Genomic DNA, 27,302 nt, shown 5'->3' with positions numbered 1-27,302 from the left:
TGTGTGTGACAGCCCTGGCTGTGTGCGATTGGCATTGAGGCATCATGCACGCTATCCTGGCTGCGCGTTTTTTAGCATGGGCATGTTTGTGTGTGTATCTATAGGAGCCTTAAACACACACACACGCATACAGTATGAAGGCACACTTTCGGGCTTGTGTACACAGTAGTGGTTTGCGCACTGTGACTAAAGCAGACTGTAAGGATCTTACTTATGTGCACACATGCGCACACCTACAGTCAACGGATGCCAGAATATGGATCTGCACAGGCTCACAGCAGCACACAGATAAAAACACACTCAGATACACACAGACATATACACATACAACTCTAGCCCAGAGTCTCACCTTGATATCTTGAGCTTCTGTCATGAGTTAGAATTTGACACCAATGAATGTGTGTCAGGTTGTCAATTTCTTCCAACATCCTTTGAATGCAGTCTGGCCATGAATAGTGCATGTTGTTTTGTTTTTTAGATTCCAACTGTCTGCAAGTCTGTTTTTGTTTGTTCCAGAATAACTTGGAAGGCCTGTACACTCATGTGCATCCTTTAAGAAAACTTTCAGCAGGTGTTGTGTTGTTTAGCCTAAGGTAGAGATTCAGCCCTGAAGGTAAATTCACCAAACTGCTTTCTGATCTGATGCCCTCCCATTTCTTCCGCCTCCGTTATTGGGATCTGTTTTCCTCCCTCCCGTCTTTAATGCACATACTTTCACCACTTGCCCTTTTTTTGATCCAGAGCCCCTTTCGAGTCAGGACACACATCTTTTTTTATACCTGCACTTTAATGTTATTAACAGGACATTTTATTTCACTCTAAAAGTCAGGACATGTTTTGGCAGCCGGTTCCCATATTCCCTGTAGTGTGCCACATGAGGTCTTTGGCATTATTAGGACAGAAGAAATGTGAGACGCTTGTTGTAAATGTCTCGGAAATATATACAGGGTGGGTTCTCCTAAAACTATCACAACCGATGCACGGGCCATTCATGCAAAACTTTTAAAGATGTAAAAAGACAGTGGCATGTCGGTGACATTTCTCCTTCTCCTGCTGCTGAGACACCATGCAGAGGCTGTGTGTGTCTGTGTGTGTGTGTGCACCTGAATGAATATGGGGTTCTGAACCCACATGCACACACAGATACAACGCCTCCGCGTACACATGGCTTCGCACAAGCACATACGGGAGGCAGGGTGGGGAAATAGTTGTGAAATTTATTTGGGCATATAGTTTTTATGCCAGTTGCCATTGGATTTACAGGTCCGAATGGAATGCGTCCCAATGAAAAGTACTTTGATCCCTCCACCAGGTTGACGTTTTTATTGGGGGAGCTCCGTATGGCACAGGGCATCTTTTATAAGGTTGTGAGGAACCCCGCGGCAGCCTTCACAAAATCATAAAAATGTGAGACGTCAATGAAAATGACCAGGTTCCAGTGCTATCTCAGCCTGCTTTGGGAGCATCATTTATTAATTAGATCCCCAAAATACCTGACATTTCAGTGTTTCATGATTTCATTTTCGTTTAACAGTTTTTCTTGTTGGTCCCTTTTGTAATTCTGTGCCAAATCACGGCAGTTCGGTGTTAGAAGGTGGTAGTTTCCATTGCCTCAGTCAATCTGCACCCATCTGTACCCAAATTCCCCCAAAGTTATGCACTAACTTTTTTGAATAGAGGTTATTGATAACTTGGACACCAAAGTAAGTATGTAAAAAATGTACAATAAGTAGGCCTACATGCAGAAGGTTCCTGCAGCTACTTATCAGTCTCTTTGTTGTCCTCCACAGCGGCGGAAGCTACTGCAGGAGTTGGGAGACCAGAAGATCCCCTTTCTGGGACCTTCAGATCGGGGCTATCAGCAACTGGTGAGCCAGCCACACTTTTAGATAATGCTACTGATGCCTAGCCCTTTACTTTAAAGGGCCTACAGCAGCCTTTTTCCTACTCTAACTGGAGAATGTCTGCTGAGCATGAGCAGAGCATGAGCGAGTGGGGAGCGCAAGTTGTCAATTTTGATGGAGCGCAGAGCAGATTTATTAAAAAGTTGGAGTGTCGCCTTATTTACGGCTTCATCCTCCTCCAGTTTTGCTCTGGTAATGCTTACACTATTAAACATACCATGCATCTGTGTATTGCACATACACACTATTTTCTGTCAAAAATTGGGTGCTGCAAACTCGACAATGGAGTGACAAAGTTCTTGAAGGAGCAAAATTTAGCAGAGTGGCCTGGAGAGGCTTTGAGTCGGGGAGCAAAGGGAATGAATAGCTCTGTGAGCAAGGAGCAGAAATTCTCAGCACTCCACATGGCTCACATGCTCTGACTGTAATCTTTTGCTACAACCCTGCACTGTGTAATAATTTGCTCAAGATCTGAGACAGAAACATGTTTGACAAATAAGATTGTAATTCAGTTTTGTTTATGTTTTTGTATGCCATGATCGTCATGATAAGAATGTCTTTGTGTTTCCAAGTGGGACTCCAGTTACTCCGGCCTGGTTCTGAGGAGATCCTGCTCACTGCCTGGGGAGCTCCATGGCCGGGTGCAGGCAGCTCTGCTCACCCTCAGAAGGAAGGGCTGCCTCTTGAGGGATTTGGTTCGCGTCCGTGACCGAGATGTTTTCACCGCCGTTTCGCGGGCTCTGCTGGGTGAGCCGGGCCACACCTACCGCTATCTGGATACACGGCTCTTTGCTATCCCCTGGCACAGTGAGGACGTTGAGGTCAAGGGACAAAACTGTTGTGACCCTGACTTGAGGGCTGCTTGCAAGGCATTGTGTGAGCTTAACACCTTCTTCTGCTCCGATGTGTCTCAGCTGAAGGAAGGAGACAGACTAACACAATGTGTGAAGGGGGAGGCAGAGGCCAAACAGGGTGAAGAAGGGGACACAGGGTCTAAACACAGTGAAGACTCCAAGAACAGTGAAGGAGGGGACTCTGAGTCCCGACAAAGCGAGGAAGGGGACACGGAGTCCAAGCACAGTGAGGAGTGGGACATTGAGTCGAAACACAGTGAAGAAGGCTGTTCTGGGTCAAAACAAGAAGGAGAATGGGAGACTGGGTCCAAACACAGCAGTGAGGAGGGAGAGTCCTCCCAGGTCAAGCCCAGTGAAATGGGTGTCGCAGCAGGGTCCGAGCACAGTGAAGGAAAATACCCCGGCTGGGCGCCTAAGGCCGTCACAAGCACAGAGACTAAACCAGTGGGACTAGGGGCCCAGGAGAAACCTTTGGCCCAACTCAAGCACAGCTTATCAGATTACCACATTGAGGACAGGGAGGAACAGGCAAGCGGGCAGGGCTGTTCTCAGCCAAGTCCTCCGCCGGTATGCACCGGTCCGGTCAAGTTCAATGTCACCTTACTCAACTACATGGACCCGGCAGCTATGAGCCAGCTCAAAGAGGAGCCTTACTATGGCATGGGGAAAATGGCGGTAGGGTGGCACCACGATGAGAACCTCATCACTCATACGCCAGTAGCTGTTTACAGCTATAGCTGTCACGATGACAAAGGTAAGGGTCAAAACTAACAAGGCTTATTTGTCACAATTACAGAACACGTAGATTTAACACTAAATTCCGAAGTATGTCATGCATGTCTTTGGCGCGTTGTTTCTGAAATTAAGATTCCTTTTCCTCTTTCACTTCAGTATCCCATCAACTTATCTCAGTTGCTTTATGGTGGATCAGATACAGCTAACCTTGTGTATTATGGCCCTACAGCAGTGCTGTAGCAGCTGTAGACATGGCCTCTGGTGAGGCAACCATCAGATCCATCTCCGTGATAGTGTCAGGGCATTATCAAATGTCATCACTGGCTTGCTGCTGACAGCCTTATCGCCGACCGTGCGTTGGGAGATCACAGACATTTGGGTCTGAGCTCTTAGCATGCGCTCAATGGCGCAGTCTAACAAACAGGCCTTATCACACACGCCGCATCTCATCTAAATCATTTCCCCAAGAAATGATCGATGTGCAATTATCTGATATGGAATAATGAGCCCTGCTTTGATAAGTGTTCCTAGACTGTACTGTATGGGTAATACGATGTCTCCTAATTATGGAATGTGCACTCTTTCAAGAGCTGATAGTGCTCTCTGATCGAGGTGATAGAGGATCTCAGCGAGAGTGGGATTTTGCTTTCTAGAGCACATGCAGGCTGCACCTCCATTTTGATATTGTTCCTTGTAATTTGTATGTTTGAATTAAAAAAAAGTTTACATAGTATATAGTACAATGCAAAATACTTCCCCATTTTTATTGTCAAAATAATACTCATAGCACCAATGATAAAAGGTATACTGTGCAGGGTTTTCCGAAAAACAAAGTATAGAATCAAACAAAATGAATCAATCATCACTTGCTGACTCGATGACTTGCTACAAAAGTGTGGTGGTGTCTTAATCTGCAGAGACTCTGGCCTCTGCCTGTATTTTCTTATGTTCTTTATATTTTGCTGTGGTCAGGATGTACCTTGGCACAGCGCGCAGGTGAGGTTTGGATCTTTTATAAAAAGCAGCATGCATCCAAGAGGAAGCTATGAAAATTGCAGACACAGCACAAATATATAGAGGCGAAACGCCAAGTGGAGTGAATCTGGGGATTGCTTTCAATTTGACTTTGTCATCAGTGCTCTTTACAAACAGTAACCTACAATCCCTGCATAGTATACCTTTAATGAGGCTTTATGGATTACTTTTTGCATTAACCCTTTATCATCGAACCAAGTGAGTGTATTTTAAACAAATGTTCCCCTAAGTATTTACTTTCATTCATTGCACTTTCCAAAGGCTGAAAGGAGAACAGAATGTGTTGCAGAGGGAGATGAAGGTGGAGCTGTAGTTCAGCAAACATGCAGCACATGTACCATACTGTTAATGGTGGAAGCTCTCCACCCACACAGCATCTGTGTCTTGAAACTGTAATTTTACAGTATCAAACAGGTGAAATGCCAACTGCTCTGACATCCCAGCCCACTTTACAGCTGGGCTTTCTTCATTGGGGATTCCTAACCAGAAACACCTGCTCCAGAGGTCTGTTTCAATGATTTGTTCTAGGCCATTTCAACTCTGACCCTGTGAACACGGGCTTCAAACACCATGGCATAACACCTTGCAGTGCTTAGCAGCTGTGTCTCTTTTAGTCCTGAATGACCCCACTGCTCCAGACATTAGAGAGGCAGGTCTGGTCAGAGCGCGATGGAGCTATATCCCAGTCGCTGGCTCTGAGGACTCCCAGAACCACGCTAATGAAATTGTTACCTTGGGGAATGTTGCACGTTTTAAAATAAGTTCACGTTTCCTACATTGTCCCTGAGAAGAAAGAGACGCAGCACATTAGGTATCTCAGATGTACAGAAACTAGATAACACCTGCTTCCTTTGATAGTTTTTTCTTCCTCTCCTCTCGAGCAGCCTCACCTTGTTTTTTTGCTTGGGCTGGAGAAGTGTTCTGAGTGTTTTTCCCAGCTGCGCTGATCCAAAGGAATCTGCCACGACTGAACGTTTTCCGGCACGGGAGATGATATTCCACCATTCCAGAGGCCTTAGGGAGTGCTGTCATTAGCTGGCTCTCAGAGCACAATGGCTGGAAATTAAGTTACTATTTATCCGTGCTGAGCAAAGGAAAAGGCAGCTGTGGGGCAGAGAGGCCCAGAAAGACTTTAGTATTGATTTTGCTGAAGGGTGTTGGCTAGCCAAGCCAAATCTTGTTTTCTTAGTATGCCGTGTAAGAATGGAAGGAGAGAGAAGAACAGGGGAGGTGGTTACAGTGAATGGGTTCAGAAACAGGAATATCATAGGATACCTGCTGTCCAATAACACACTCTCACACACTTACGAAACAACATCAGAGGCTTTTATCCAACTATTTCCTCTTGCACAGCATAATGATGGCATAAAGATCCTGTGCTAACAGCCAATATGATCACAGCAACATATCATCTTTGCTCTGCTGCTAAGTGATTCTTACTTCCTTGAGACAAAGGCTTACATCTTACACCCATTGTTTGGTTGTGATGGATTTTATCACCACTCTCCTTTCTATTTTATTTTATTTATTTATTTCCGCTACATCTTAGGCAGTGTTATAATGTGTTAGGTTGCATTACCCAATAATAATGTGTTAAATAGCTGTGTTTATGTCGTGATAAACCTCATGCTTTTCCATGGAAATGTGAGGAATTTAAGCACATTGCACTTTTACACTCAGTTTAAGTCACGCTGGGTGAAACTGTCAAACCAAAAGCCTGAAATGTGAATATAAATGTAAAATGCAAATGTTACAGTGAGTTGGGCTGTGTATGACTGACAGGTGAGAGCAGTGAGGGAGGCAGTGGTGAGAAGGCATGCTGGAGGATTGGGCTCAAGGTAGCCTGGGACATCCACACACCTGGCCTGATGCTGCCACTGGAGTCTGGAGACTGCTATTACATGAGAGGTACTAAATCTTCTGTATAAACACACACACACATACACACACGCAGACATGCACACATGTAAACACATTGCTCACACAACTCAGCCACATTCACCACCATGTCTGACTTTGGATGAAGGAACACTTTTATTACTCTGTGTTTTAGTGTTTCTTGTACTTTGTCCCAAATGACCCGTGCCAGCAGGATGCACTTCACTCTCACGCTCTATTCTCTTCTTCTAACCCTCCCTGCAGGAGAAGTGGAGCTGAGGTGTGTCTGTGTGTGTGGGGTGGGGTGTGTGTGGGGTGACTTGGCCTGAACACAGCACTTTTAAGTTCCATGAAATTGTGTGCATTAGAGAGGTTAAGAAAACCAAATGTTATTTTTTGAAGTCCTGTGACCCAGTGCTGACTGTGTCTCTATGGAGAGGACATACAGCGAGCCACAGGGGTGTAAATCACAGCTTAATGCTTTTGGCTGCAGCAGACAAATCCACCCTCCTCTTTTCGGCCCCGTGGGCCCTTCCAAGCTTTTTCATATTTTCTGACTGTGAGGACATTTATCCACATCACAGCAGAAGCTTGTGTTCAGGTGTACAAGAAGTCAGAGCCCCTGGTTTGGATGAATATGGGGATTTATCATTTTTTAAAAGGCACTCTGCTTTGATAAGTGTGTATGGATACACATGCAGGACAATCTTGAGTCAGTCTTCCCTTCAGTTGCTCATTGAATTACATTTTTTTTTTTAAATCAGTGATTGATTGATGTCATTTGTAAGCTAAAGATAAAGTGAATAGATATTTTAACTGATAGAGAATAATAGTAGAGCCTGAACACCATATTCATCCATGATATTTATCAAGAAACTCACAGTTATGTTACTGTGCATGGCAGCTGGATTCTCACGGCATCATGAGATCTCATGAGAATCATGGGATCATAAGATCACATGAAAATCCATCTTGTCAGCAGTTAAGTAAGGTGTTTGTGTCTGAACCACCAATCAGCATCCTGTGAGGAGCTACCGGTAGCTATGGCTGTGGTGACTGTTCAAAATAACAATGATGGTTCGTACAGAGGGTAGTGTAGATGCTGCAATTGCATCAGTTATATCAGAACTTGAGAGTAATACTTAAGAAGAGCAAAGAATGTCACAGACGGTATCTCTCGATTGAAATGATGTTACCGCTCATATGGTTCATTGATCTGATCAGTTTAGGTTAGGCCATAATAGACAGATTGTTCATCCAATCATCTGCTACCGTAAGTATATTTTTAAAGTGCCTACCCTTTTTCCAAACAGTTTCCAATGACGGCTTCTCAGTTAGTTCTGTGTAACAAACCATCTGGCGCATCAAGCTAATAGTTATATACCTTTATCATCTTTTATTCAGAGCATATTTACATAACAAAGGTTAGCCTAATTTATTGTTTGCTTTTTTCTTCAAACTCAGACTGACTTATTCCCTTTTAGTGCACTCTTTCTAACTCTTCACTGTTGGCCCTTGGTGGGTATAGACAGACATGTCCCTGCTCTGATATACACTACGTCCCAGACCACTTTTTGCCATCTGCCAGCCTTTACATTTCTAACAGCATAACTTGACCCATTATTACACAAGACATCAATATAGTAAATGAATATTTTATAATAATTATTAATAATAAAAGATATACATTAAATTTAGATTAAATAAATACAAATAAATTAATAAAAATGAAATAAAATAAATTACTTAAATGAAATAAGAATCAAAATTAATAATATTATTTTCTATATTTTATTATTGAGGCGCTCATAGCTATCTACACATGTGATAATATATTTGTTTGATCTAGTGATTAGAGAGACTTTCCTGTGATTAAAAGATTACTGTTTTGATCCCTCTTACAGCAGATACATGTATTCATCTAAAACACAATCACATGTGCTGTCAGTGTTTTGTATGAAGACACTGAACCCCTACCTGTGCACTCTGCGTAAATGTCAGAATCATAAATACACAGCTCAGATTTACAGCAGCTGTAGGCTGAGAGCAGAGTTGGGAGTCAAAGGGGAAGTAACTGACACGATCCCCAGGCCTATATCAGACACATTAAAGGAGGAGATACGCTATACTTGTAGATTTATTGTGTTTCTTTTGATGTTGCATTTGAGTCATTTTAGCCCCAGATCCTACAACCACAAAATGTACATTTACTCAAGAGGTTGTCATAAATATGTTTTTATGGGCTGTGCTATGGTGAATGCACGTTTTCATGTATGTTTTTTTTTTTTTGATGAAACTAAAGGAAAATTTCCACATCATGGCCAATTAAGTTTTCATATTCATTCGAGGTTTTGGTTAGCAAGGAGAAATTTGTATCTAATAGTGTTAATGTATGCAACACTATCTCATATTTCATTGACTAGCACAATAGTTTATTTTTCCATGTGTTTGCCTCCACAAGTTAACTCACTGTCTCCCAGGTATGGCCTGATATGTGAACAAAGGCAGAACCTGAACCAATGCAAAAAGACAACTGCTTTACATTTTTATCTAGCGTGGACATACTGTATCATAGGCGAACAAAAGCATGGACTGTCCAGATGCTGTATAGGTACAGTACCTGGTTCCTATCAAAGTTTCCAACATCAGATGCTGCATACAAATGCAAAGATATAAGAGACTGCGCTCTGAATTATTCAGCATGACGGCAGCAGGTGAGAAATGGCTGTTTAGTGAGTTAGTACTTTAGTTAGGATCAGGACATTTGTAAATTCCAACATGTTACACAGGAAGCTGCTTCACTTGAGCAATCTTTAACTGTATTTGTGTTTATAAGAACATCATCTAACACATATCAGTCTCACTGAATATTAGATTACCCATCTGTTGTATCTACATTGTGTTAAAGTGTTTGTCAATCTGTACCTTTTTATTTTTACAAGGAAGGAATAGAAAGGTTTTAATGAATTCCTGAAGTTGACTCTTTGAAGCTGCTGTGTTTTCATCTGAGAGCAACAATGTCTGTACCTAATATTCAGCTTGACAGGGCTTGAAGCCGACCTCCTTTAGCTGGATAAGATTTACAATAGAACAGTCAGTTTCAGGCCAGCCATGATAATAGAGTGATGGGCTGTTGTGCAGACCATTCTAATGGGACTTGACTGTCGCGGATCAGTGGGGATTTATGCTCCACTTGGTGAGTACGCCCTTGAGAGGCCAACTGCTGCACAACGATAGCAGCTCGCACAGTCCTTGGCTGTCTGTCGCTTTGTCGGGCCTACCTGAATTAAATACTTGGCACAATGCACGGACATATGCACGCACCTATAAATTTGCACGGCTCGCATGCACAAAAACACAAACAGTCCTCTCTGCTTATTGGAGGAAGGACACGCCCCCCCCCCCCCCCCCCCCCCCCCCCTGTTTCAAACACACACATATATACACACACCGACGGGGCAGCCGCCACTAAACCATGTGTTCAGATATATTGTACCAGTGTTTTAGTGACATACACCATATGATAGATAGTTTTGTGGTATTAAAAGAAAACTACAACGTTGTATAACCAGGGACACCATAATGTCTTTTCAGCACCATTTGTCGCCGGCTGGCCCTTTTGAACTGCTAATGTCTGAGCTGCTGGAGGCAAATTGAATCACCATCATTTCCACCCAAATGGAATTTCAGTGGTTAAAAAAGAACAATGCAAGTCTTGACACCGGGCCTGTTCAATAATCAGATTTCCAGCTCCCAATGCACAGGGGGACTGGAGAAAAGAGTTGACCCAATATATTTAAAAGCCTGCTTCCTGGAAAAGGAGGACAAGTGGCAGCAGGCGCAGGGGTTGAAAGAAAGATAAATATTTATTACAGTTATCGAGTTTGCCTCTACTCCCTCCTGATCCCACTGACGCATCAGACGCGCCAAGAAAAGAGCAGATTGATGGAGATAATTTGTTATTGGATATAAACAGTTTTAAAGACGCAGAGTAATTCTGCCCAGAGACCTAATCCCTCACAATCTCATCAGGGTGAAGAAAACACCGGCAAGTTGTTTTGTTTGTCACCATCTTTTTTTCTCTCCCACCAAACAATAATATCTTCCTCCCAAAGCATTTGGCTGTTTGACTTTCAAATCACAGGCATTAGCCAGTGTACTCTTGCTCAAGGCGGGTGTAAATATGCACATGTGCTGTGAATGACAGCTCTGTCATGGCTAAATTAATTATTGGTATGAGGCAAATAATGGCAGAGCTGAGAAACATCTATACACACAAAGAAACACATGGAGGGATACACAGGAAACAGCAGTAAGGCCTCTTTGTAAAGCTTCTGTGATATTGGACAAATGTTTGTTGGTATGGCTCTTCCATCTTGACAGATTGAGCGCGATCTGGTTTTGTTTGGTAATTAAAATTATAGTACAATGCTGCTCATTCTATTTGATTCGGTGCTGGACCAGGCGCAATCTGTCTGAGCGTACAAGATGATTTAGTTGTCATGTTCCTGCACGCCGTGCTTCTCATCTGTTTTTCTATTGTAATCAGTTCTTTTCTTTTCATGATCTTCTTTTTTTTATTATTTATTATAATTAATTAAAAACACAAGATCAAAAATCTGAAATATTAACTCTTATTCTTCTGCTGTGTTTTTGTGCTCTACAATGTTTAATTAAAATGGTATTTTTTAATTCTCTTCTGGTCTGTTCTCTTGTTTGCTTTTCTTCGCTGCTCTGTTGATGACTGTTGGTGATTATTATTATTGTTAGTATGTTCTGATCAATTTCTCTTCCCTGTATTCACCAGATGACCTGAACAGTACCCACCAGCACTGTGTCCTAGCAGGAGAGACCGCACGCTTCAGCTCCACGCACAGAGTGGCTGAGGTGAGAAGCCAGCAGGCCTAAAAGGGAAGACAGTGTTAAGAAGTTATCGTCAAAATGCTGTGTAGCGTGCCAACAGTCCTCTTTGGTTTCAGTAAGGGCTGCTGCTGGTACTTACAGGCTATATTAGTGTAATAAAAAAATGAAAGAAATATGCAAATGTGCGAAAGCTCTTCAAAGAAGGAAATAAAGTTTGTTTTAATCATCTACGGACATCATTTAAAGATAAAATGAATGGCATTTACATAAGGTATAATGAATTAAAAAGAGTATGTATTTAAACAAATGCACATATTTTAAAAATGCATTAAATTTAAAGGGGAACACCACCTAAATTAAGATTTTCAATGTTTCCACAGCATAGTAAATTTCAATCAACATTTGCGAACATGAGCTACTCTCTCTGGAAGCCAGAAACCAGAAGAGAAAGTCTCAAACTTGTGATGTCATGAAGTATAAAGTCTGGAGCTGCTCCATTGACAATGAATGGGAGCCTGATTTTGTGAACCCACAGAATGTTTGTTTTCTTTCTATGCCCAAATGAGCTTAATTCTAGTATAATGTTCTCAGTTGTGAAACAGAAATTGCACCCATATACCCAGCAGGTTCCCCTGGGTGCTCTCAGTGTCATCTATAACATCTTTCCCAATTCATTGTCTATGGAGCAGCTCCAGATTTAATACCCTATGACATCACAAATTTGAGTTTAAGCACTCTAGTTTTTGAATTTAGTAGAGTTGATCATGTTTACTTATATTTTTGGACTGTCTTAGCCCAGAGGAATAACATGTAGAAATTCTAAAATGAACGTAGTTCCCTTTAAGTTTTCGGTTGTCTTTTTATTCACAAGGCTTAGTTAAACCCTGCATGGCAGCCGTGTGTTTAACACTGGGTCTGTCCTCCCCCTACCAGTGTTCCAGTGGGACCCTGACCTACATCCAGTCGCGGTGTCAAGAGGCCCTGTCCAACCTGCACACTGACCCAGAGACAGGCTCCCACAGCCTGCTGGCCCTGCTGCCGACAACGCTACAGCACTGTGAGGAGATTCACAATGAGGTGGGGGACATGGTGTGTGCTCACATGCATGTGCACGCACGTTTGTATATGTATCTGTTTTGCATGATTGCACACACATTTGTCGGTGGTTTTTCACATGATTTCACGTGTTTGTGCATTACTGTTAACATTTATTTGTATTGGCACGGGTGAGTCCGTGTAGGTGTTAATTTTTAACTTGTAGAAACCTGTTGTTGCCCTTATTACTGCTTATGCAGCAGGCCCGAATCGCACAGCATTTGGAAATATTTGAAATTTATTTTGGCCTGCTTGGAGTACCAGATGATTGAGGTTTGCCAGATTGGACAACAGAACATGTGCCAATAAAGTTTAGACAATAGCATGCCAGTCTTTGAAAGTTTTTAATAAGTTTTTCTGTGATCGTGAACCTGCCTGAATTCTCGACCATCTGGTACTCCAAGGAGGTTAAAGATGTCTCACAACCATCTGCAAATATCACGGGGTATCATCAGGACAGGATTACATAAGATATTAGAAAACTGTTATGGAATTCTGGCATTTGAGTAATATGGATGAGTATCAAAAAAAATCTCCATGTACAGTATATGCATAAAGCACACTACAGGTATTGAACACATACCCTCTGGATTATATTTGTGATTTTACTAGTCCAAACAATTCAGCATTTCAACAAATACATTGACAACATTTTGGTAATTGTTACTGTGATACATTATGATAAAATATAGTCAAAGGGATTGATCTGCAGAAACATACAGGATACTATTTAATCCCAGTTTGATATGCCCTCTCCATTTCCTCTGCATTGTGGGAGGTTAAAACTCAGTAAACGGCAGAATGGGAGCCTGCCAGCATTCTGCCGTCTTACCTGCTTGTTTCTACTCAGGGAAAAGCCTCCAATATGAAATCCAGGTTGTTCTCATTTGTCCTGGCCTGTGATGGATCGTGAGGCAATAGCCTCTCCATATGTTATCTAAAGATGAAGTCATGCCCCGCTCCCCTCGCTAACCCCTTTTCACACACAAGGAGTGATGCTGGCTTGGGGTATTGAGGGACAGAGCGAGGTCAAAAAAGAAGAACGCGAGGGGCCGCCTGCGGAGCCACCAGCCCCCTTGTGCTAGCTTGCCGCGGGCCAACAGTTAATATAGCACTTCACCTCTCCCCCTTTACACCCCTGGGCTCAAAGCGCACATCCTAGCCGACGCTAGCACCCAGGCCCCTCAGCGGGATGCCATGACAGATGAGTCTGACGTAAGGTTGTTTAAAGGTTGTAGACAATATTAATTATTCAGCACTGCCAAACAATAGGGGCTGTCTGTGTCAGGAGGAGCGCCGTGCTAGTTGAGCTAGCACCACCTGCTAGTTTGCCGCATAACGCCACAGGATTACCAAGCATAGGCCCCCACTAGGAGGGCAAAGCAGGTTTATTTAGGAAAACAGGATGCTATTTATAAAAGAGCCGGTGTGCCTGTATGTATGTGTGAATGTTTAAGTGAGGGGGGGTGTTCTCGGGGGCTCAACCCTACCCTACCTGGCACTCACAATGATAGATGTGGCCATTTGTTTGCAGTTGCCCACGAGAGCAGAACACCCACTTAAATGATGTATTGTTGGTGGAGTTATTTATGATGGCGGCCCATTTTGGCGCTTGGCGGGTGCATATTGCGCAGGTCGTGTTTGACATGGACGACCAAGGAGCGAACAAGCCTGAGACGCGCAGGCAGCCTGACCTGAGCAGCACCTTATGGGCCTTTTCTTAAAAAGTGCTAAACAGCAAACTAGCACTGGCTTGACGTGCCATGGATGTATTGTGCAATGTGGTGCAACGGGAGGGGGGGAGTGGAGGTTGACACTTGTCAGAAGATGTGGGCGGGTCTGATGATGATGAAGCAGAGCGTCTGCCATCTGAGTATGAGTGTTCGGGGATGGGGCGGGATGTCGAGTTGAAGTAGGGGTTGATGGGAGACAGAGACAGAAATGAAGAAAACTGAAGTTCCCACCTGTTTGTTAAGCGCGGCCCCTCTCACCGTCTCTTTTTAATCTTTCCTCCTGTCTTAGGTGGCGAGGGGATAGTCTAACATAGCATCGCCACACGGCCCCAGTGTGCATGTTTGGCTTTGAAATGCTAATCCCAGATGCAAACGTCTTGTCTCATTTAAAGCCACTGTGTCACTTCCCAGGTGGGTGTGTGACAGAGTGCCCTGAGGGACCCCCTCTAATGATGCTGGTCCCCCCTCCACAGTAAATATTGAAGGGAGGGACAAGGTTTTCCCGCATGTTCTGGCAGAAAGTAAACTGTGTGGAAGCAGGTGTGTATGACCTTCCAATGTCCTGTTTTCAGGCCAAAATGTCTCCCAAGGCTCTGAGGTCTTTGCTTGGCTTTGAAACACCTTTCCTTAGGGCTCTATGCTGGCAATATCATTGTAATCTTATAAATCACCTCTCACAACACATTTTTGCCAGCAGATCTGTGCGGTATGTAGTTTGTACTTGTTTGTCCAGTTTTATTACCCTTGTACCCTGTTTTTAATTCGCGTGAGACATTTTTACTGTTCATTTTAATGGTTTATTTATTGAGTTTTTTAATGTCTGTGAAGATCACAAGGGATAAAATGTTCTAAAAGTGGATATGTTTCACCCTCGCTGAGCTCTGCAAAATCATAGCCAAAGGTCTGTGTTGTTTTTTGATGTTTTAGTGATTTAAGTCTAATTTAATGACATTAGTCACATTGATATGAAAGAGCTCTCCTCCATTCACAGCTGAGACAGGACGACCATTTTTAGCAGAAAATAATATAGATATAGAAAGAAATGGAAATGTATACGGTGATGTGTGCATGTACAGTATAACCTAGCTTGTGTCTGACCACTCTGGCGAGTGCGTGATGAGTGTAAATTGCGTGCCTGGTTGCTTGCAGAGAGCTAGGGGGACCAGTTATCCCAGCTGATGTGTGAGGAGGCTGGAGAAGGTAAACAGAGGACGGCAGAGTGGGATCGATCCCACTCTCATCAGCTCCCACCTCAGGGCCACGGCCCGGAAATTGATTGGACCCGCTCAGGGAATACCGTGAAGGTGTAAAAAAAAAAAAAACCGTGCCTCATTAAATGGGGAAAAAAGGGGGCTACTTGGCTTTAACTCCAGTGTTGCCATGGTGTGCGGCCAGTCGACTAATGTGGGGCTAATGTGTAGTTAGTGTGTCCATCACCTGGAGAGATGACAGCGAGTGCCGCAGGGGAGCCACTAGCTCCCCTCTCGCTCCCCCACGCCATCTCAGAGAAAAACTAGCCCTAACAACCACTCTCTCTTTCGCACACACTTTCGATCTGTCTGCCTGGATAGGTGGCATTTAGTCCGAGTTCCCCTCTTGGTAACTCTCAGCTGGGCGGCTGGACTCCAAATGCCACATAGCCAGCGCTCCTCAGTAGCTTTAGATGGCCTGCTTTGTGGCTGCCACTGGCCTGCACAGTGGGGGACAGGCAGCCATGTCAGCTCAAAGTGGAGACACAGGTTGGTTTCTTCTCACTAAAGGACAGGCAGACAATCAGAGAGATGGAAGGAGGGACTGACAGAGAGAAAAGGACGTCCAGTATCGGCGCTCGGCGGCTTTGTTGTGTGTTTGAGCTGTAGTGATCGAAGGGGAGTGGATTTGGAGAGTGTTGAGGGGACCATAAAGGATGACATTTCTTTGAAGGGTGGGTTGTATGGAGTGACTGAGAGGCTGCTGAGCAGTGCCACTGGCTGTGTATTCTCCCTGACATGCCCCAGTCCTTGCATGTCATCCCCGCTGTGATCAGAGCCTTTTGGAAGTAAATGGCAGGATGATTCTGTGCACAGCTTCCACCCCAGGCAGACCTCACTCAAGTTGTTTGTGCAAATCATTCTTGCCCTTTGTTTTAACTTGCTTGGGGTGCGGGACGGTAGGCGACTTGCTTCATAATACAGAGCAGTGACCACTTGAAAATGCCTTTTCCATTGCACTTTTATAAACAGGAATCAGGATGTTGAGGACTTGATTTGAGTTCAAAACTACAGTACAGTTTTTTTTTCACCACAACCACTTAAGTATGTTTGCGAAGATTTGAAGTTCCAAAGCGATTCGACCACCTGACAAGCAGTTCTGATGGGGTATACTGGCCCTCTATGGTTGAACGTAGACTTGTAGGTTTTATAACGAAGAGACAAGGCTTTCTCATACAGATTACATTGCATTGGTTTATACATTTTGCCACCCAGACTACTTTTGGTGGCAACCTTTTGTTCCAGGGCAGGTTTTTCATTTTCCCGCACTGCAGCAAAAAGTTCTAGGGAGGATGTGAAGGTGGATACCGCGCTAAGCACTTGTCATCAGCAATAGAGACCGAAGCTCATGTTCCATCCATTCCTTATGTGTCAAGTCACTGACAACATTGACTTTTCGTACCTCTCAAAACCAAAAGGTGATAGGTTACATAGTCCTTCAAAACATATCAGCTAATGCAAATCAGTTGTATATGAGAGACAGGGTTGGATGAGAGTGGATGACTTGTTTACATGAAAATTTGTGCCATTACTATGGAGACCTTTTGGTAGAACTCACCAGCTTAAATCTCAGTGGGACTATTTATGAGTTTGCAGCTGTAAAACAGCTCTGTTGTACACATTGGCTAATGCCCTGTTAGAAGAACAATAAACAAAATAGTTTTCAGTAAAGGAACAATAGCTCTCTCTGTCCCATTTGATATGCGACTCCTTTGCATGCAACTTCTTTTTGTGTTGTACAGTTGTCGGCGTCAAAACGAAACGGAGCGTGCATTGTTTTGGGTGGATGATGCTTTGTAGGACGTTTTGGGGGAGGGCAGCTCACAGCGTCTCACGTTTACGTTGGCGGCAATTGGGGCAATCTTTGACACACACACACTCACATCGGCAATTGTATGCAGAGACGTTAACAAAGCCGCTCACACACCTATGTAGACAGATACACGCAAGAGTGCAAACACACTGCCACGTGTTCAACACACAAACATGCACACGGAAAGACACACTTAGAAATAGATAGGCTACACCTGGCTACATGAAGCATCCTTGCGAGGATTAAATCAGCACTTCAAAAGAGCAGGAAACAAAAACACTCCCAGCGGAGGAGAGGGGAGCGGCTCTGCAGCCGAGACTGTCATCTCCAGACGGAGCGAGGGAGTGGGAGAGGAGGGGAAGGAGGGAGGAGAATGAGGGGAGGAGGAGGAGGGCGGAGTTTTCAGGTGTGTTGACGGGAAGGTGTGTGTGTGTGAACAGACATACTCATATTTGTGTGTGATGCACTGTGTGTCTGTTTGTCCAGGTGTCTGTTAGTTTGATAAGGGTGTGATTGTACTTTTATAGATGACCTCTTTGTCCTGTTTGTTTTAGGACAGTTTGTATTCATGTTGTTCATGTGTCTTCCCTGTGCTGTTCCTTTCAGAGACTCATAAAAATGATTGAATGTACTCTGAAATATATATATTTTAAATTTTTGACAATTCAAGGTAATACTTTTTTTATATATATAATTTTGGAAGCAAGTTTTATAAAATCTTTAAAATTCATTAAGGTTTAATTATAAATTTACTCAGACAGGAAAAGACTGATATTCTGTATTTAGGTATGACGGTAGACACTGTAATATATTTATTAAAAAAAGATATTAAGCCTACCTGTTAAAAAGTCTGACAGCTGCTCATAGAAAATGTAAAGTGTGATTTTTAAATATATATATTTTTTAACAGTTTAAAGTTATTAAAATATATATATATTTTTTTTGTATTATTTAAAATTTTTTACTTGATAATCGGTCAAAATTGAAAGACTATTTTGGAAAAAAATCTATCAAATGAGAATAAAAACAATTATCAGTGTATTTGTTTGTAGACACATATGACATTATAAAGTTCCATATGTATGTTTTGTTAGATAATTTTACAATTTAAGTAACACATGAAATGTTTTCCTTTACATTAAATAAAATATGTTGTAATGTCAAATGTGTTTTACTGAGGAGCAGTGACAGTTTTCCACTTCTATTTTTATTTATATACACCTATAGGAGATTTGGTATGTCTGAACCACCTTTTTCATCCTGTCTGCGTGTGTGTGTAGGTGGAGTTCGAGTGGCTGCGACAGTACTGGTTTCAGGGCCATCGCTACGCCCGCTTCTGCAGCTGGTGGACCAGACCGATGGAGCAGCTGGAGAAGGACTGGAAGCTCATGGAGACGATGGTAAGGCCACTCAGATGCACTGCAGGTCATAAGGCAGCCTCACTGTCTGGTCTCTCAGCCTGCGTAGTTTACTGAACTCAGTGTCACTCACATTGATAATCCTTAATTGGTTAAATTAAATGTATTTTAATTTAAATGTGCAGGCTGTTTCCATAGCAGGAAATGTTTTTTTTCCCCAGTTAAGTTTTACACACACTATCTTCATTCCAAGGCTTTAAAGTGATGCCACTCCTGTTTTAGCAAATAGATGAAAATAAACATAAGGAGAAATAGCTTTTTTAAATATACAAAAACTGTTCCATAAGAGAATAGAAAACCATTTTTGCCAAAGCCAATATGTAATTTACTGTAAATAAAGCCATCAACTATCAGAAGTTTTACCCCAATAATATTCTAAAAAGTTAAAATTATAACAATAATTGAAACAAAAACAAACAAAAAAAAAAATCTGATACTTTTTTCTACCATTTCCCCAAAATACGAGCAGCTCCATGATGATTGTAGGAACCCTGTCATTTCATAATAAGGGTTTCCACCGTTCTAAATGCTCAACATGCCTTTGCTTGTGCTTCTTATACAAACTACACAAGTGATCTGCTGCCCAATAATGTTCCTCACAAGGGAGGGTGTGTTTAAAATTACATGATGATTGTCTAACTTCTCACCATGCTGCATTATTATGGATGTGTCATGTGTTTAATTGTAGCCTCACAGAAGTTTTATTAGAGAGGAACGTGGGCACGCAGCTATTAGTTAGACACCACTGTAAAGGAATCACTTAGTAATGTCAGACTCATAATTAACCTTAGTCACAGCTCTATACAGTACATATGTGCCACACACACACACACACACACACACAGCAGTGTAGATATGCAGCTCACAAACACACACAGATACATGCTTGGTCTCGCTTTCTCTCCCTCCCCGCAGGTTCTACGCAGTCCGTCTCTCATAGCTAGATTTCAAAGAGTGTGTGTGTGTTCATGTATGTACGTGTGTGTGTGTGTGTGTGTGTGTGTGTGTGTGTGTGTTTAACACCCAGACAGCAGAAGCAGCAGGGGGCACTCTTGTATCACTGTAGCAGCAGCGGAGGGAGCGAAAGAGCTGTGCTCCTCTTTTCCTCTGTGCTCCCTCTCTCTCTCTCTCTCTCTCTCTCTCTCTCTCTCTCTCTCTCTCTCTCTCTCTCTCTCTCTCTCTCTCTCTCTCTCTCTCCTCTGCACTCCCTGTGTCTCTTTATGTCTCTCACCCACTCCTGCTGTCTCTGGGAGCTCTCTGTCTCTGTCAGTGTCGAGCGCTGAGCAGTAATCACATCTAATGCTCAGGCGGGGATAAAGACAGGGGCTGGAGGAGAACAGTACTGCTGCTGCCGACGCTGCTCCACTCATAGTCTCTCCCTCTCTCTCTCTCACTTAGTCGAACAGCCTGGCAGAGGGTGGGTGGGTGGAGGGGTTAGTAGACAGGGGCTAAACTCATCTAGAGCTCCACCTCTGGGCCCAGATGAAGTGTGTGATTTGGACCTGTATTTAGAAAAGGGCATCAGTGAAATGTGAGGTCTTTCTCTCTGTTGCTGTGTCTCCGTCACTCTAATGGGCAAGCAAACCATATTCAGTGTGTGTGTGTTTGCGTGTGTCACTCGTGGATTTCTGTCATGCAGCAGAAAGTTAGCGTCGGACTTTACACAATACAGCAAGGAAAATGTGAGCCACTTTTTAGTAAAAGAAAAAAAAAAAAAAAAAAAATATATATATATATATATATATATATATATATATATATATATTATCCGTAAATACAATTTTTCACATCTCAAATTATTTTGCTGTGTGTATATTTTTACAGTTTGATAAATTTTATTTAATCACACTGGTGCAAATCACAGAAAAGCAAGTATATCTTCTGCAGAAATGCATATTGAACCTTTGCAAAAATAATACACTGGTGAGCGCGTAAACGTAATCACTCACCATTGTGATGAAAGACAACATTATTGCTCTCGCAAGCAATATTTACATACATGCATCGACCCCTGATATGCTGATGAAAAGCACTTTATAGATGTGACTTATAGATTTTTTCCTTTTGGAGCTTTTGATAGCTGTGGCTTTTCTGCAGTTAGATTAAAACGTATTCCTCTAAATTACTTTGAGTTATTTAAATTACGTGGGCTCCCCCCCTACATTCCTTTATTGCATATATTTTACATTTTGAAGCTGGCAATTGACAGTATAGTGTAATTTAGTGAAACGCGAGTGACCTAGTGCATGCAGATGCTGTTTGCCATTTATTTATTTAGATTTCTCTGCTCTTGCCTGCAGAGTGTATTTTAACGCAGCATTATTTTTAACCAATTTGATATCACCGTGGGTATTTTAAAATAACAAATATATGTCTCTTTAAATAGGTTTTATAAATTGACACTGTGTTGTTTTATACTCTGCGCTGTAGCAATAAAACAGCCTATTGTTTTATCCTGCTAAAATAGCAATACAAACAGCCAGCCCTCCTCTCTTTATTGTCATATTTAGCACACAGTGTTGTGGGATGCGCTGGGCTATGTATGCGTTTGTTAGTCTGTATGAAGAATATTGCAATATGGGGGGACTAGCTCCTGTTTATGGATACTGTCTCTCCCTGGGGCTCCCTCTCTGCTCCTCAGCCTGTTGTCATGCAAATGCTCATCCTTCCATTTGAATGACATTCTGATAAAATACATAAATAAATAAATAAATAAAGAACCGACACAAAACAAGTCCACTTGCTTGCTTGCCTTCTTTTTGGTACCTCATGAATTCATGTGGTTTCTTGATAGAAACAAAGAGACGTGCTGCTGAATAAACTTTGTGTGCGGGTATGTGTATGTGAATGTACATAACGTGTGTGTGAGTGTGTGTGTGTGTGTGTGTGTTGGGGGGGTTTAAGGTAAAGGTTGTTTCTGGAGAATGGAAAAAGGACATTAACTTAAAGGTTTTACATTCCCCTGTGATCCAGGGTGCTAAAGTCCATTTAGACCTGCCTCGCTCGCAGCTTTATGTTCCCTCAGGACTTTACTATCATGGCTATCACACAATAGTGACATTTCCTTAAACTAGCAACAATGAATAGCTTCCGTCTGACTGACAATAGACAGAGAGTCTTGGCTTTATGCAGAATATTTTAAATACCGGTGTGTTATTTTTTTTTATCTCTGCTCTTTTCACTGTGGGGGAGAAGCGACAGCGACGAGCCCATGAGCACATCTCCCCCTTTTTTTTCTCCCTGTCCTGCGCGTGTGTGTTTGTGTGAGAGTGTGTATGTGTGTGCCATTGATGTTAATGTATGCACTTGGCATGACTTTAATTGATTTAGCAGCTCTGCTTGCACAGTACAGCTTTTTTCCTAATTTGTCACTTTCCTGACTTCTGTGGCTGCTCATCTCACAACTTCAAAAGCCACCGCGGAAGCAAAGAGATTTCAGTGCACTCCGTCCCACCTCCTCCTCCCCTCCTTCTCTCTCTCCCTCTTTATGTTCTTTCTTTCCCTTGTTCTCTCCCTCTCTCGCTCCCGCTATCTCGCCATATCTCTGTCTCTTTCTCACACTTTCTCCCTCATTTGACAGCAGAACGAGCCTTGTAGATGGAAATCTTTTCAACACATATCAAGGAAATTAATCCACTTTCATAATAAATTGGATCCACTCAGTTGAATACATTTGTATACTTCAAGATGTACAAAACAGGAAGTGGTATCGGGGCCACGTCTTCCTCTACTCCATTCACCCAGCCTGTCACTCCCTGTTTTCAGACGGTTTGGTCACACACACGTATATGCTGTACACTCTTTTTTTTTCCTCATTGTGTGGCAAAATTTACCTCCTCTGATTTGTAATTGTGGCTGACTTCTGCGTGCGTGCGTGTGTGAATGTGCAGGGATGCGCTTTGGTGACCATATCATCTTCTCCCCTCACTTTAATAACTGTCTTCGGAAACAATCTGGGCTGCTGAGGAGGCTTGCTCTGCAATCATACGCATCCTGGCCCCGGCCGCCATTGATAGCTGATTAGGTTATTGACCTAGCGTGTGGAGGGTCGGTGCTGAGGAGTGGTCGAGGAGGGAGGGTGGTGAGCTATAGGGAGACACAGAGAGGGGGAGGAGGTAAAAAAAAAAGAGAGAGAAGGGTTGTGTGTGTGTGTGTGTGTGTGTGTGTGTGTGTGTGTGTGTGTTGGGGAGGAGGGGTGGGGGGGTCAATGTAAATGTTATTGCTGTGTGAGCTCATTTGATCAAAGTCCTGGAAAGGTTAAGCGAATCCAATCTGGTTTTGTATGGCAGAGTGGAGACACAGGCGCTGGGGAAGAAACCCCCAGGACGGAGAATGGATTATCATATTGGCGCTGGAGTAGCAGGGGCCTCCGATGGACAGTTTACCCTGCCCGTAATGCGTTTAGACAGCAATTGGCCTTAATAACCTTTATTGACTTCAGTGGGTCAGTGCCAAGAATCTAATTATCAAAGTGTATCAATTTCATTGGAGTTTAGAGTTGCACCGCTCAAAATAATTATTTTAAGGTCGGGCCGGGGCAATTAATCCCCTCTCCACTTATTTGATGGCTTTGTAAAACATTATAAATGTTATGGTTTCTGTTGTGCGTTTCACCGTAAATAATTTCAGGGAGCAATTTTTTGTAATGTATTATTTGGAGAGCCTGCCGTGCCGGTCCTGCTGAGGGAAAAAGAGGCAGCATATTTCGAAGAGCTACAGGCCACAGCTGAATCGTGTTGCAGATGTTTACCAGCAGTAATTTTTCTCTTTCGCTCGGCATTTTACTCGGCACAGTCGGGCAGAGTTTTATACCCACTTTATATGCACACATGGAACCCAGATTAATTATAAGTGTGAACTAAGCAGTAAAGTGTTTAAAGACCATTTATATTGCTCATTATGAAGCCATTTATTATCTCTTACATTAAATCACACTGTGTTTATGCATTGTATTGTTTTGCATTTTAAGCTCTATACTGTGAAAATAGGCTTATACTTTTATTATATTCCAATTCTTTGTGGCTCTTACGCATATATGCATCGTGTGTGTGAGTGTGTCTGTGTGTTTGCGTGCGGGTTTGTTTGTGTCCCCATGTCTTTATATGTGTGTGCCGTGTGCCCACAGTGTGACTGAAAGAAGTAAATGTGCAGCTGCACAGTAGTTTATCCTTCATTGACAGTCAATACGTGCTGTTACCTGGATAGTAGCAGCTGTTTTTCCTTATCGCACAACATAGACTAGAGGCCTAATCCACACGTTCATTATTGCACGGCCTTGTTTACCCGCAGCTCTGTATTAGCTTGCTTGCTTTGCCCTATTTAGACGGAGCTGCATAAAAAAGAAATTACTCAAAGATTATTGTTATTATTCATTTAAGGAGGAAATATATGGCTGATAATACATTTTACATCACGCAGCAGCTTGAGTTTGGAAATATAAAATGAAAAGAAGCAGGAAGAGACAGAGAGGGAAAGAGAGAGAGCGAGGGGAGAAAATGTAGCAGTGCAAAGGTATTTGCAATTCTCTTTGAAGTCCCTATTCAACAGGGTAAGCTGAATTTTCGGCAGTGCCTGATAGTGTTCTGCGTAAATGCTTAAACCCCTTTAGAGAATTTTCATGGGCAGATACGCGGTGGCTTGAAGGGAGCGTTTATGTTACCTGGAGCCAATGCAGCCCGCAGCTTTGTACCTAAAGATGTACACTAGTAGTGAATGGAATCCCACAGAGGTTTGTCTATGACAGAATCTCACTGCAACATCGCTGTAAGCCGAAGCGGGGGGAAAAAAAGAAGAGCTGCGAATGGATTTAACCCTGTCACATCTCAGCTGGCGTCTCACATGTGCGTTTATACACATGGACACAGACATGGAAGGGCAAAAACAGTGGGACAGACACAACAACAAACACACTTACTTGCATGTGCAGTGGTGTCCATTTAGGGGAGTTTAAAAAATGTTTGAAATGGAGAGGATTGCTGCATTTTTTTTATTTTTTCTGTCTCCTTTCATGGAATTAATTCGGATCTATTTTGCAATACTTCAATAAAGTGGTCTATTCAAATGTGCACACAGAGACATGCACACACGGTTGCCAAGCGTAATTGCTCTTGTTATCAGAGTTCATAGTGTTTTACTATGTATTACTGTCTGTTGGTGAACAAAACCTGACACCAGCTAATCTTCTCTTCTTTAGGACAATTCCTCGCGGAGCTTTCTCATTTAAAATGATTAAAACCATTCCTCATACATGTGTGTAATTATTTCTCAATAACAGGATGTAGCTGATTGTCCTGAAAGCTAAGGTGGGGAGAGTTGTTACGCTTTCATTCCTACAGTAACAGACCTGAGCAAACTTGTTTCGGGGCTGTGGATGACTGAATTCGGAATGTATCAGAGGAGCTTAGCTATCTTTGACTTTGTGTAGCAGCGTGGAAACCGCAAACGAAACAATGCCATTGTTTTACATCACTGCTGTTCATGAAAGAAAATGAGCTCATCGAAAATCCCCACTTATTTTTTTTTTTAATGTCTTTGTTCTCATGACTGTCAGCTACAGTATAGAGTACACCTCTTCTTTACAATGAGGGGGTGGGGAGTTTTATTGACAGCGGTTTGGATAATTTATTTTGTTTGTTTGTGAATTGTGATGTTGACAGTGTTTTTACTGTATCAGCAGGCTTTGAAGGTGGCTTGTCTCGTCTTCTTAGAAAACAAATGAGCATTTTACAGAGACTGATCTGCCTTATCCGCTTAGCAGCTTTCTCAATCCCCGCATTTATTTATTTACTCACTTATTTACTTACTTATTCATTTACTTACCTCTGTATGGATTTTGTTTGATTTCTCTCTCCCCTTCTACCCATAGCTGTCCCCCCTCCTCTTCCTCTCCCTCTCCTCATCCTTGGCCCCGATCAGCAAGATAAGCCTTCAGAGGAGGGGAGATAACATCCATTAAAGTGGTAAAGAGGAATTATGGGGCAGCCCAGATTAATCACTGCTCAGCTTAATCGCATTCAGTGCGGACGGCGGGGTAGGCTGCAGGGCCCAGCTTTTTCCTGTGTCATACCAACAGAGGGAGAGATGCAAGGGAGAAGGGTGTGTGTGTGTTGAAAAGTGCCTTGATGGGGGAGAAAGTATAAAAAGATGAAAGAGAGATTTCAGAGCATCTCATAGCAAAGCCCGCCCCTCTTATAGCTGACTAGAGACATTACCACTAACCAGCGCTTGATATATAATTATTCCCGTACTTTGATCCAGGTGTAATTGTTTACTCTTGCAGGCAATCGTGTCAAAGTTGCGGGGTGAAAGAAATTACCACAGACACAAGAAAACACACTGATTTGTCACCAAAAGCCAAGAAAAAATGGTTTTAGTTGAATATTAATCTCATCTCTTGAATACAGAACCATAGCTTGTCTGTCGCTTGTTCAATACTTCTCGTGTTCAGGTATAGCAGTACACACATTGGGATGTGGTTCCGAACTCTGTGAGCCAGGGGGAGCAAAAATAGATCCTTCCTGCTCTGAACTCTGTACGCACACTTTTATTAAAATCGTCAGAATCTGGATCTTCATCAGGTCCTGTGGTTAATATCCTTATTATTGTTTATCTGCATGTCAGCTCAGATTAATTTTGCGTTTATTTGTACAGCCCCTAATCACAGTCACAGTCTCAGAGGACTTCATATCTCCCCAACATAGTGAAACAATAAATTCAAACTGATTAATGAAAATAAAAACAGCCCACCCCAACTAAAGATCCAAAGTGAGCAATGAAAAAATGAAAAAAAAAACCATACCTGTTTAAGGTTCTTTCAAAAAGAATACATGCAACCAGTTTAAAGGAGCTATATGTAAGAAATCTAAAGCAAACAGTCGTAAAATCATCCTAATATGTCACAGAGACTAAGGAATAATGTTCATATAACATACTGATCTCACCGACAACAATAGTACAGCCAGAATATTCACATTTAAAAAAATATTTTACGGTCCGCAAATCATGTTTATGTTTTGAATTTGTGTTTTGGCCTGTTGCGCCACCCACCGCCATCTACCAGTCACGCAGTCAGTAGAGTCTCAGCACCAGTTACAGTTACGACTGAGCTACAGCAGCCCGGCAAGCAGCGTTAGCAGTGTCCCGGTACATAGCATTAGCAGCCGGCTCCTCAGCTGTATCCTGGCAGCAGCGTTAGCAGCAGAGAAGCCGGAATTGCTCGAACGGTCCGCTGGAAAACCGAAGATCACGGATGCGGCGACACGGCCCTGCCACGGCAGCCGCCCATGGGCAAACAAATCAGTCTCTAGCGAATCTACCTCGAATCTGTAGGGGAGGGGGGGCGGACACGACTCGCGGCAGTATTTTGAATTTGAGTGCAGTAACCATTTTGGCCACATTCTTACATACAGCGCCTTTAAGTACAAAAACAAAAACATGCCGTACACACAATAAGCAAATGAAACAAACCAGCCTAAGAGGCCAAACACCTCAGAGTCAGTTATCTCACTGTAGCATGTATCATCTCTGAGAAAGCTGTCGGCATAAGGTCTCCAATTTGGTGAGAATTTGATCCTTAATAAGCTTTTTGTTGGGAGTGTTGCATCTTGCACAGCAAAAATACTAACCACTTAATACCTCAGTACGTCTCTAATTCTTCAGAGTCACTGGAGCAGCTCTCATGTTGAGGTTTTTAAGTACATAAAGCTTCCTATGAAAACAATGAGT

General features: G+C 42.7%; 1 protein-coding gene across 2 annotated transcripts in view; it reads left to right on the top strand.

The window, feature by feature from the left end:
• fto (FTO alpha-ketoglutarate dependent dioxygenase) overlaps positions 1-27,302 on the top strand; it is a 134,799-nt gene that overhangs the window by 24,573 nt on the left and 82,924 nt on the right. For both annotated transcript variants that reach the window (XR_013487996.1, XM_033630239.2), the window contains exons 2-7: positions 1,791-1,868; positions 2,477-3,512; positions 6,311-6,436; positions 11,214-11,293; positions 12,203-12,346; positions 18,441-18,560. Coding sequence is in view for 1 of the 2 variants with exons in the window: in XM_033630239.2 (XP_033486130.1) it covers positions 1,791-1,868; positions 2,477-3,512; positions 6,311-6,436; positions 11,214-11,293; positions 12,203-12,346; positions 18,441-18,560 (1,584 nt within the window). In the remaining variant the exon portion in view is untranslated. The remainder of the gene's footprint in view (positions 1-1,790; positions 1,869-2,476; positions 3,513-6,310; positions 6,437-11,213; positions 11,294-12,202; positions 12,347-18,440; positions 18,561-27,302) is intronic.

Source organism: Epinephelus lanceolatus, chromosome 2 (genome assembly GCF_041903045.1).
Source record: "Epinephelus lanceolatus isolate andai-2023 chromosome 2, ASM4190304v1, whole genome shotgun sequence".
In the NCBI taxonomy this organism is placed as follows: Eukaryota; Metazoa; Chordata; class Actinopteri; order Perciformes; family Serranidae; genus Epinephelus; species Epinephelus lanceolatus.
Note: the sequence above shows the minus strand (reverse complement) of the source record. Positions and strands in the feature narration are given on the sequence as shown.